This window comes from Camelus bactrianus, chromosome 7 (assembly GCF_048773025.1).
Source record: "Camelus bactrianus isolate YW-2024 breed Bactrian camel chromosome 7, ASM4877302v1, whole genome shotgun sequence".
NCBI classification, from domain to species: Eukaryota; Metazoa; Chordata; class Mammalia; order Artiodactyla; family Camelidae; genus Camelus; species Camelus bactrianus.
Window position 1 is genome coordinate 76,154,758 of NC_133545.1, and position 12,635 is coordinate 76,167,392.

Consider the following 12,635-nt stretch of genomic DNA (forward strand, 5'->3'; position numbering starts at 1 on the left):
TCTGCTGTGATGACCAGGCTCCACACAAACTCTGAGTGAAGCCTGTTCCTCTTGCCGCATGTTTCTGTAGCACCAGGTGGCCAGCTTCCAGCTGCTAGGCCGTACCCCTTCCCGACAGGAAGCACAGCACCTCCCATGCAGGGCTGTCCACGGCTATCCAGAGACTGGGCTGGAAACCCAAACTGAGTGCCTCCTAACAAATGACTGAATAACTGGAAAGGTCTGCTTGGTAAGAGACCGGGATCAATGAAAAAAACAATCTTCACAGAACAGGGTGCTGCGGATGGAGTGTGTGTGGGACAGAGTAAAATTCTGATTGTGAGTGGAAAAAGACCGGAGAAAGGGAAGAGCTGAAGAATATAGCCAGGTATCACTGATTTCTTAGTTCATTATTCAAAAAAATGCTTCTTTCAGCACTGAGTTAGATGCTGCAGATACGAAGATAAAAACACACAGCACTCTCAAAGAGTTCACACGGTAGTGAAGAGAAAGACAACAGGAAACGAACAATGACCACGCAGTGAGGAAAAGGACAACCAGCAGGAAGAGGGGAAAGAGACCTAGGACCTGCCAGGCAACACAGGTAGGATCCGACACGAGAATCAAACTGAGCCCAAAGGGTTGGACGATGAACAGGAGAAAGCACGAGGAGGAAAAGCACAAGCAAAGGTACAGAATGCAAGAGTGAGCACATCACGCTCAGAGACGCTCTTATTATGTCTTGAAGACAAATGTGGAACAGACTATACTTGGGATTACTAAACCTTTCCACTGTCTGCTCCATCCATAAAAGATGTGTGAACACCCATTTCAATACATGCATGCTTACAAGTTTTGCATACTACTGTTCCTGTGTATTATGCACACTGTAAAACATTTAAAAAATATTAACAGCAAAAATCACTTGGACCCATGTCTGACTCCAGCCTGGGACTTGTGGTTCCAGAAGAGCAAGGAAACACAGGAAGACTAATGAGTTCAAAAGGACTCAGAGACAACCTCAAGGGGCTCACACCGACCAAATCTGGGATAATTCTGGCATCAAAAAAAAAAAAAGTTGTAAACGTTGGTAACACACAATTCGATGTGTTAATTAAAAAGAAAAAACAACCCACCAGCCTGTGATATGAAGGAACGTGTGAGTCTGCAGGGGCGGGTGCGTCGAGCGAGAGCACGAAAGCCTTGCCCCCCACACGCCGCTCCCTACGCACCCCTTTTTACATCCTTTCCCTATAAGCCGACAACCTAGCAAGTGACCCGTCTTCCTGAGCTCTGCCAGCTGTTCTAACAAATTAATCAAACCCTAGGACAGAGTCAAGGAAACCTCTGATTTACAGCTGGTCGTTCAGAAACACAGGTAACAACACAGACTTGTGACTGGTGGGGGGGGGGGGTTAGTCTAGTGGGACTGAGCCCTCAACCCCAGGGTCTGACACACTCTCTCCAAGTAGTGACAACTTTATTTAAACTGTAGGACACTAAGCTGGGGTCCCTACACACACATTTGGGAACTAAAAGTGTCAGCAGCAGTGGGGAAGTAGAATGAGAGTAAAGGAGAAATGCAGAGGCGAGTTTTTCCTTAGATGAGACCACATTCCTCGTGAAAGTTACTAAGCACCTTCAGAAAGCTTCTGGCCAGAGTAAAGGTGCACAGAAGTGGCACGAGTCCAAGTACAAAAGCCACGGCCTTAGGATGGTTAGTGGCCGACGGCTCTGCAGGGCTCCCGCCCGCCTAGGCCAAAGGGCTACAGGGCTGCGCGGCCTTCTCTGCAGGACGGGCTCGGCAGCTCACCCACCATGTGCTCAACACTCTCATCAGGAGAGGGAGCAGAGGAGGATGCTGAGCTTTTCCAGACTAGAAACCGACTGTGCCGCCCGGTGTCTGCCTACCCAAGTCCCCTCGGATGCTGCAGGCAGAAACACGTCACGTGGTGTTCACTCTCAAAATCAGAGTTCTGTGTAAGTCGTCATCACATTTAAACCCAGGCCACTTCCTTTAAAATTTCTTTAAAATTTCAACAGCAGAATCTTGTAATTGAGAACAACTATAAAAACGAAATAAGACACTTCTTCCTCAATACAGAGAAAAAGCACATTTTTCCTTGAACAGAAACGAAACAAAACAAAAACCAAAATCTAAATACAACACTACCAGATGGAAGTATAGATTAAAACTTAAACTACACATCCTAGAAAACTACAGGTGGAAGACGCTGTACTCGGAAAGCTTCTGCAAATGTCTGATGTCACTAAGTTTCGGAAGATGGAAAAAAACTCAGAGATGGGATCTGGTATCAGAGAGCAGGAAAGCCCAGAAGCAAAAAATGGACTTTACATTACTTATTCACAAGAACACAAGCAATAAAATGAAAACAGTTAATGCACAGACGCATGACTTCACCACCTCCAGGCAACTCCCCTCTCAGCACCTGTCACGGGTGTGACACCTGGGCCACTGAGAGCAGACACTTACTTTTTGGCAAATCCCCAGTGCTGGAGGCCGAGACTGTCCTGCTTCTGTCACGGGATGGACTGCTTTCCTCGTGCTCAGTGAGTGGGGATCCCTCAGAAAGCGCAGAGCCACAAGCCACAGGTTCTAAGGGCCCAGAGAACAAGGATGTGGAAAACTCTGGAAACTGTGACTCAGGGATTTTATGTCGTCCATTTGGCAATTCACCATTGAATTGTTCATAGGAGCTGCTATATGTGTAATCACTTTCTGCATTTGGCTCATCAAGGTTATATTCCTCGGGATTCGGGCAATCTTCCTCATCATCATCTTCGTCATCCAGCTGCTGTTCCAGTAAGAACGGGCCATTCTCAATATGGCCATTGGTTTTGGGTGATTCTATCCAAGTAGGGTCTATGTTCGCCAGTTCCTGCTCAACATCATCTTCATCCTTCTCAGTGTTTTCTTTCTCGGTGTCTTCTTTCTCTTCCTGGTCCTCAGCCTCACCTTAAAAAGTCGATGGGTAAGAATCAGAACGTGTCACTCTCCCTCACAGAGTGTGCTTGGCACTAAATCTCCTCCAACAAGAGACATGTGTGAACATGCCAACTTCATGTGCTACAGCAAACATCTCTTAGCTCTCGGGGTAAAATCTCTAAGTTTTCTAAATCTGATTTTTCATCTATGAAACAACTGCCTATTCTTATCAGGAGAAGTGAGCTCTTAGGGAAAATGAGTATAAACAGAGCTGCACTTCCATTTCCATATCTTCAGAAAAGGTCTGCGAGTGCATCACTGTTAAGTAAAACCTTAACTACAGAATGAAGGACAATCATTAGCTGATAAAGACATGGTATTTCTCACACATTTTCATTTTTTAAGACAACTACCTTGAAATACTAACATATTTCTGGCACATCTGACAAAGCAAGAAGCATGCAGTTCTGCACACTCCCCCACAAGAAGCGGGAGGCCACCCGCCCCGTGTTTGCACAGCAGCAGCCCCCGGTCACCTGCGTGCTGACCTCAAGGGCCCTACTCCCGGGGCTCGCATGCAGCCCTGCCTCCAGATCTCACTGACCGTTGTTATTCGCAGTCTCTCCCTCCGCTGCCTCGTCTAGTCCTGCTGTTTTTAGCTTCACCTCTGGGTGGTATTCATCTTGCTCGTTGGAAGGTACAGCCGATGTAACATTTTCTTCTATTATTTTCCTTTCAGCTTCTCGCTCCAATTCTTCTATTTCCTGCAGGCGCTTTTCCAGTAACTCAGCCTGCCTTTTCTGCTTCTTCTTCAGTTTTTTCTTTTTGTTTTTGGATATCTTTCCTATCTATAACATGTTAAGAAAATACCACAGGTCAGTTTGCTTCTTTTTAAGGCACTAGTGCTGGCAGCATGGCCAATACCAACACACTCTTTTTTTCAGGTTGTATTCAACTAAAATCCCACGCCCAGACATGAGGTCCAGAGTACAGCTAGGCATACGGTAAAACCAGAAAAAAGAAACCAGTGCTAGCATCAAGCAACAAGACATCAACAAGCTGCTGCCCTCAGAGGGATCGATACAGCTTATAAATCCACGAAATATTTCTCCTTTAAACTCTTAGAACTCAATATGCTGAGATACTGTGGCCTTTAAACAGAATCTATTGCAAGTTCTATTTGCTGCTGCCTGACCACAAAGTAATAACGTCCCCTCTTCTCTCCTTACACTCACTCAACTGTCTGCCAAAAAAGAAATGCCTGCCAAAACAGGTGTATGTCATTCATTGTTGGTCAACAGCACTGCTTGTGTTTGGGTCCCACACACTGAGCTATTATCAACAGCCAAGGCTGCAGGAACCGTAAGACATGAGCAGGCAAAGTAAAGAAAAACAAGAAAGAGCCACGGTGTCAGTCTGCCTCCAATCATGGCCATCTGACTTGGAAAGTACTGGCAACCAGGACCTCTAGTCTTTTACAGAATCAATAATCAAAACGGGCTGCTCAGGCCACAGCAGAACTGTGGGAAATGACTGTGTTCCTCAGCAGGCCAGGCGGCCTGACTCTTACAACTCCCTCCTGTGCTCAGACGTCCATTCCAAACAGGGGGCTGCTGGCAGCTCTCTGAAGCTCTGCACATTTCCTTCCAAACACTTCTGGTTCATAAAGCTCTTTTAAAACTTGTAGGTGACCCATCAGCTCAAGATGCATACATCCTATCCTCTGCTGGAACCAAGCCAGGTTTAGATTCCTTGGGGTAGGATTTAATTCCAAACAGCTTGTTTCCTCTGACAGGACCACAGAGATAATACTCTTTCATATTTAGTTACTGGCTGCAAAAGAATTACAACTGCAGCTTCAGAAAAACAGGTAACTTGGAGGCAAATCAGAAATGATATAAAGCTTTTTCTGAATAATCACACTTCAAACCCTCTGTCACCTCACATTTTTACCAGACTCAGCCATCAGCACTCCAGAAAGTGCATAAAAACAAAGACAGAATTTGGGACGGCTCTAACTACTCCAGCCCTAAAAACCACCTCACCTTATCAAAACATTAGCTCTTATATATTCAAGAATGCCAGGCATCTATAAACATGTCTTTTACATTAATATACATTACAACATTGATGACTGAGAAAGGAACAAAAAATGTACAACCCATTCCCCTGAACAACTCTTCAGTGAAAAACTGCACAAAGAAACAAGAATTAATGTTACAATTTGAAAAGCTCAATAAGGAACAGGTGCTTTTGACATGGAGGTGAATATAAGTAGGTAGGTAAGTACTTACAGGTTTTTGCTGTGGAGCGGTGCTCACTAAAACAAAACAAAACAAAAAATGAATGTTTAGAGGGAAAAACATACTTACCTTTATGTAGGTAATTTGAATTGTAAAATGAAATAACTACTGCCTTTTAATGGCCATCCAACTTAAAGAACTGTTAAATATTAGAGCTTCTTAATCATAGAGACCTAAAGAAAGTTTAGCCAACTCAAAGGAACGACTGGCTCCTTGAGGCAGAGCCATAGCCGTTCAATAGGCCATTACTCCTATATCTAAAATTAAATACCCATTCACTTCACAACAGTCAATTCCAAAGCACTGACTGATAAGAAAATAAAGAGTTCACAAATGTCACACATCCTACCAAATTTGTTTTATATGAAATGAAAAACTAATTTACACATTTTAAAACTATTAATTTACATATCTATGTTTGAAAACTATCTCACAAGTTTATACAACTAAAGTAAATCTAATACTGCAACAAACATTCTAGGAATCCCATCAAGAGATGTGGCTGGCATCAAAAGCTTGATAGACTATGGGTCCATGATCTAAACAACACCCTGATGGTAGAAAACCACATTCAGAGGTGGTGCATCTCCCAAGAGCCCCCGTGAGTCGCAGGGCTGTGGCCCTTCAGGCCCCATGCCTGCCTGACAACACGACACAGCAGAGAGAAGATGAAGAGAGGGTGAAAGCACCGTCCACATTTCGCTGCCACCCTTATGCTCTGTGAAACCAGAAATAAAACTATATAGGCCATACTCAAGTCACTTGGTCGTCTTCTCTCACCCTGAGGGGTCTTTTGTTACTAATTCTAAAGCCACCAGTTAGACGCAGACTGATATGCTAACTGGAGACAAGGAAGCATTCTAACAAAACTGAAGCTAGGAAAAAAAAAAAAAAATCTGAGGCCTGTAGGTGGGCTACATGAAACCTGCAATGACATACTCCTCTGCAGAGAAGTGGGCAACACAAAGAATGTTCAAATATAGATGAAGCAGGGGCAAGAATTCAAATGACCTTTCAGGGGAGGACAAAGTAATTCAAATATTAAAGTACAATTTAATTTGGGCATCCTCCTTCTCAAGAAAAAGGTATAGTTATTTCTAGTAATCAGGACCTTCCAAAAGTTCCTCACATGTTCGTTTGACTCAGTTGCCTTCAGTGTGCAAATCTGCCCCCAAACAGACTGAAACAAAGCTGGCTCGGGCCCTCACCTGCAGATCCAGAAGGAGGAGGAGCGCCCGCTTTCTGCCACTCAGTGGCCTCGGCTGCCATTCTTCTCACATAGGCATCGTCCACACACATCAAGATGTTTTCCGGCTTTATGTCAGTATGAATGATCTTGCACTTGCTGTGTAAGTAATCTAACCCCTGAAGCACCTGGCCACGTAAAATCAAGAGAGGAGATGAGTTACTAATACCTTTATTATCCAACATTTATTTGTAAAATACTTAACATCATTACAAGGCACAAAATACAACAGATACAAAGAGTTTTTAGTAAAAATCTCCCCTGGACCCTGGTCCCCACAGGAACCCAGCTCTTTTTCAGAAGCAACCAACATGTATCATTTAGGAGACAATTTATGCTCATGGAAACAAATGCATCTATGCATATACTTTTTAAAATAACAATTTTATTGAGATGTAATTTACACATCACACAGTTAATCCTTTTATGCGTACAATTCAGGGTTTTTAGATGTGCAACCATCACCACTATCTAATTTAGAACATTTTTACCACACAAAAAAGAAATATCGCACCCATTAGCAGTCACTCTCCATCTCCTCCCAACTCCTCTGGCCCGAAGCCATCACTAATCTACTTCACTGGGTTTGACATTTTATATAAATGGAATGATACAAAATTGTCTTTTGTAACCGGCACAAGGTTCATCCAAGTGTAGCACATATCAATACTTCATTTCTCTTAAATGACAAGTAATGTCCCATTGAATGCACCATATTTTGTTTAGCCATTCACACAATGAATATTTGGGCTGTTTCTACTTTTTGGTTATTATAAATAATACTGCTATGAACATTCATGAACAAGTTTTTGTGTGAACATATGTTTTTATTTTCCTTGCATATATGCCTAGGAGTGTAATTGCTGGGTCATATAACTCTATATTTAGCCTTCCGATCAACAGCCAAACTGTTATACTGTGGCTGCACCATTTTCTGTTTCCACCAGCAATGTATGAGGGTTCCGATTTCTTCATCATGGCAAATACTTGTTATCTGTCTTTTTTATCTTAGTCACCCTAGTGGGAGTGAAGTGTATATCTCACTGATCTGCATTCCCATAATGGCTGGTGTGTGTACATTTTTAATATTGCAGGAACAGAGGATTAAATAGCCTTGGTATCCAGGCAACACTATAGCACTGAACTAAAAGAAACTGCTGAACCAAGATACTCGTGTACTTATCACATAAAATATATTACATAAACCCCACAAAATTACAGTGTATGGAGACCTAAATGCAAGGCCAAAGTTTTCCTGGAATTATTTCCATTACAGAGGAATTCTTTCAATTCTTTCCATAAACGAAAATATATTAGAAATACAGATCATGTACCCATACATCAGAAATCCTACATTCTCAATAAACACTAACAGTTAATAAGTATCATTCAAATATTTAAAGTAATTTATGAGTCTTAACCACAGGAAACAAGAAAGTGGGAAAAAGACAAGCAAAAGATATGTAATATTATGCAGCTCTGAAAAGTGCTCAGCAAAAACCCAATCCTTCTGTCTACCTTGAGTTTCTGGCTGAACAACCTTATCAGAGGACAACATTAAGAAGTAAAAGGACAGAGGTTTCAGAAGGAAAATCAAAGGAAGATCTGTCTCTTAAATAGGACGAAAATCCCCACATTTATCTCAAATAACTTTTCCTCAAATACTTTTACGTAACTTCACTACTGAGCATCAGTCGAGCTCCTGTTAACAGGCCACATGCTGTTCTGGATGTTTGATACACAGCAATAAACAAAGCTCCCTGTCTCCATGGGGCTTCAACTTCTTACCTCAGAGTTAATATTTAATGTTTTGGATATTTCTTCAATTGGAATATGTTTAAATTATGTTTATAATGTCAGAGGACCAGTGGTAAGAAAGGTATCATTATATATTTCCATAGAGAGTAAGGTTATAATCCTGAAAGGAACATAATCCAATTGGCCTGTATATTATTCTCTGACATTCATGCATCTTCTTCGTGCAAACTGAAATATCATGTGGAGTTTTTATATCTGAATAACAAGAGAAATTCAGAAATACAAGAAATTAATGGACAGATACACTGATGATTTCCAGCCTATTGAAGTCAAAAGAATAAGATTTTTCAGAAACTTTAAACTGTTTTAAATTATTCCAACTGAAATTTCAATTATCAAATATTAACTCAAAGTTAAAATGTCAGCACCTTTCTAAAATTATCTTTTTACCGCTATTTCATTGTACAAGTTGCTCCTAACTGCCCACCTTAGATCTTTCATAGTTCTTAGGTGGTCATACTGTGGGCAAAGCCACTCAGGTGAGAGTTAATGTGATCCATTACCCAAATGTGTTAACGTGAACTTCCAGTGACAGTGAGGCACCTGCGAGGAGCAAAGTGTTCTCAGCAAGTTTCCAGATTTTTTAAATACCGGCTATTGCTTTCAACTGCATTATTAACCTTCCTCAAGAAGCACAGCTGACGTCCGATAATGAACGCAAGGAAAAGACTGCCACTGGGATAAATTAATTATGGTAACACAAACCTTAACCAGTTAGGAGACACAGCACAAAGCAGTGTTACATCATGACCTTGGACCCAGACCAGTCTGGTATTACTGCTCATGCCTTCATTGACTAGGCAAGTACTTAAGTTGTCTGAACTTCTATTTTCATAAAAAGGGGTAACATATCTATTAGAAATATGGGAAGAATTAGACATAATGTATGGAAAACTCACAGATACAAGGTCTAGCTCACAGGAAGCTTACAGTAAATGGAAGAGCTGAACTAAGTAAATGGAAGACTTGTACTGATACTAAGTACAACTTTGCTAAGTCACTTAGTAAATTTCTGGGGGTCTCATTTCTCCCATTTAAAATATGAATGGATCTACTTCATAAAATTCTGATTCTATACTTTCTTTTAATTCTGGACTAATTTTTTTTTTACACTAGCTATAAGAAGAATGGCTTTATTTCTGAAAATAGCATTTCTGTTCTCAGTCAGTGAAGTTTAAAGCAATTGAGGACCTCAGAATCCAGAGGCAAACACTAATGAGCAGTCTTACTATTTATGCTGTATAGTTTTGATGATACAGAAAAAAAAAAAACCCTACAAATCAACTCCATGCCAAAGGACAGGCATCTATGCTGCCTCACTTGTCGATCATAGTATCTCTGTCTCTCTTGCCTAAAAACATCCCCAGCACCATCGGTAGGAGGCAGCAGAGGCCACAGATATCCCTGGCTGCCATGTGCTCCAGTCTACAGCTGCCATGAGACCCGAGGTGAACCTAACAACAGAGGGGCCAGGACCGGGCTGCATCTCACTCAGAGGAGCCAAATCACACCGCCCGGGACAGGAGACCTGGCTTGGCCCTGGTTCTGTGAGTGAGGCCTTGCTGACACAGCACTAAGGGAAACCTGACTGGCAGCCAGGTGGGCTGACAGAGCAGAGGGCTGGCCTCGGGCAGCAGCACCTCACTGAGATCCCTGTGAGCGGGAGGGAAACAGCAGAGGGCTCTTCTCAAGCTAGAAGCTTCCCTACTGGGAAAACTAAAGCTCCCACTGGATTTCCCTTCCTCACCAGGACAGACATAAGGTAAATGCTACAAGCTGCTCTGACAAGCATCTGCCAGACCAAATGGACAAGTGTGGGAAATACCTGTCACAATCCAAGAGGACAAGAACCAGACACAGACCCAGGCAAAAGCGTCCACGGACACTATCCTCATCCCCTCTGCCCTGAACTCGCCCTCTGCTCCTTCTTCTTTCTGGCTCTGACTAGTAAGAACTAACGAGAGAGAAGACCGCAGTAGCTGCACCGCTGAATGCAGTCAAGACAGGTGAGCACGGCGACCAGCACTGAGGCTGCACAGAGGAATGAGCTTGGAAAGAAGCTCAACTCCCTTGAGGGGAACAACTCTGGCAAATTTCTGAGTTGAGGATCCGACTTTTTGAGGAGAATTCCCAGCCCAGGACAGGACAGGACAGGACAGTACTACTACACTGAACAAGCTACAAATCCAAGAACACAAAAATGTTTACCAACTTAAAATTAAACTTCTGTTCTCAAATTGAACAATATTGGCCCAATCATAATAAATTCACTTATAACCAACCAGTGAAATAACTTAAATGGCACACAAATACTAAGAGTAGACAAAGCCATTCATGGTAACTGTTGAGGCAGCCTGCCAGGTGGGCTCTGGTTCTTGGTACTGCCTGCAGAATCTGCTGCCCCACAGAAGGTGGGTTTAAGAAAGCAAGGCATTTTAAAAGTCTCCTTAGCTCACATAGTGCAGCACATCGTACAAATTACAATTTAAATAAAATCTAATGGCTATACTTTTAAACAATCTAATTGCCAGCTCTATTAAGGCAAAAGAAAACCACAGAGACATGAACGCACACTTCACAAGACAAGCTGCAATTTAAAATACTCCCAAATCTTCTTATGCAGACATTTCACAGTACTCTGCAGTTAAGAGCATGTGGATTACACCACCTGGATTCAAATCCTGATTCCGCCACAGTAACTGTGGGATCTGAGGAAGATTTTTAATACCTTCTTTAGTTAAAGTGGAGATAACACTCCTGGCCTTACAAGGTTGTGGTGAGGACCAGAGGACATAACAAATAAAACACTTAAAACAGCGAGTGCCTGAGAGGGCCTAATAAAGGTTAGTGACAACCATGATAAGAGAAAGGTAATGCTCATTCAAAAATCCAAGACTGCACGCTGTAACTGCAGACTGTAGCAAAGTCACCAAAATCAGAGCTTTGCCCTCACCAAGCTTCATTTAATGGCAAGCAGTCACTTCTTCACAAGTTTTCTATAAAGGGCAATGAATTAAACTATAAAGTTTTAAAAAGTAAAATATTAGCTCAGTTACATAGGAGGTAAAAGCCATGTTTAAAGAGCAACAGCATTTAAAAACACCATCACCTGCAGCACATCTTGAATGCACCACAAATAGCACATACTGCCAACACAGGCACCTGTTTTCTTCTTCTAGCTTCAGAAACAGAAGCTGGACATAAAATAGACTTCAATAAAGCTGATTTTAAAAGAAAAAGAAATGAAAGCAGAAGGGCGAACAGACAACCCCGACTCCCCGCCTGGGGCCAAAGCAGCAGCCTGGGGGCGGCAAGAGGGCGTCCTCACCACCACCACCACCAGAAGCCACAGGATGGCGCTTCTGACCCTGCACAAGGCCACCAGGGCCAAATGAGGACAGCTAAGAACTGATCAAAGGATTGACAGCAGTGTATAGGAAAGCCTGGAAAATCAAGTAATTCAATTACACCATGACTTTTAGAAAATAACCAAGTAGTAAATGTTAATCTATGAGCCCTTAAAAATCACAGAAAGGTTATAACTCAATAAAATAAAATTTAAAAAGAAAAGAAAAGAAAATCACAGAAAGCTCAGCCATTTTGTACAGTAAGAATAAGAGGAACACACATTTCTTCTTTCACTTAAGGAAAGATACAACCAATCAAAAACATTTCTTGACTGCCTATGATATGAAGGAAGCTAAAGAGATGCAGAACTCACAACACTTGATCTGGGACCCTGAGGTGCTCACAATGCAGCTCGAGAGACGGGATGGCTGCCCTGTGCTGGTCACTATGCTGGATGCTTTATCAGTAGTCCCTCCAATGTCATCTCCACAATAAAACCATGTATTAACATCCTGATTTTTCAAGTGAGACAGGTTCACAGAAGTTAAGCCGTAATTTGATCAGGGTCACAAAGTAGTAAGTGCCAAAGTAAGAATTTAAAATTCAGTCTATTGCCAAGCCATGGACTCCATATACTTTCCCCTATTCCAATGGTTCTCAGTGAAAGGAAATTGTGCCCCCCCCCTCAGTATATCTCACAAAGTTCAGAGACATTTTAATTGTCACAAAGGGGGAGGGGGGGGAGTGGTAGCTGATACTGGCATCTAGTGGGCAGAGGCCAGGGAAACACCCTAAATGCACAGGACAGGTCCCTACAATAAAGGATTATCCAGTTCAATATGCCAGCAGGGCCAGGGCTGAGAACCTCTGGCCTATGAGACTTCACAACCATTAAGAAAGGACCATTAAGAACAACAACAAAAAAACCCAAAAAAACTACAGTTTTAAAAAAAAAAAGGCCAAATGTAGACTGCAAGCAACCCTGGAAGGGAAG

The 12,635-nt window shown here is 42.3% G+C and overlaps 1 protein-coding gene across 9 annotated transcripts in view; it reads right to left on the minus strand.

Moving 5' to 3' along the window:
• The window catches only part of SRPK2 (SRSF protein kinase 2), a 204,352-nt gene that overhangs the window by 20,594 nt on the left and 171,123 nt on the right, over positions 1-12,635 (minus strand). For all 9 annotated transcript variants that reach the window (XM_045510499.2, XM_010946685.3, XM_010946683.3 and 6 more), the window contains 4 exons: positions 6,438-6,603; positions 5,221-5,246; positions 3,531-3,774; positions 2,474-2,956 (listed from right to left, as the gene is read on the minus strand). In XM_045510499.2, the coding sequence (XP_045366455.1) occupies positions 2,474-2,956; positions 3,531-3,774; positions 5,221-5,246; positions 6,438-6,603 (919 nt within the window). The remainder of the gene's footprint in view (positions 1-2,473; positions 2,957-3,530; positions 3,775-5,220; positions 5,247-6,437; positions 6,604-12,635) is intronic.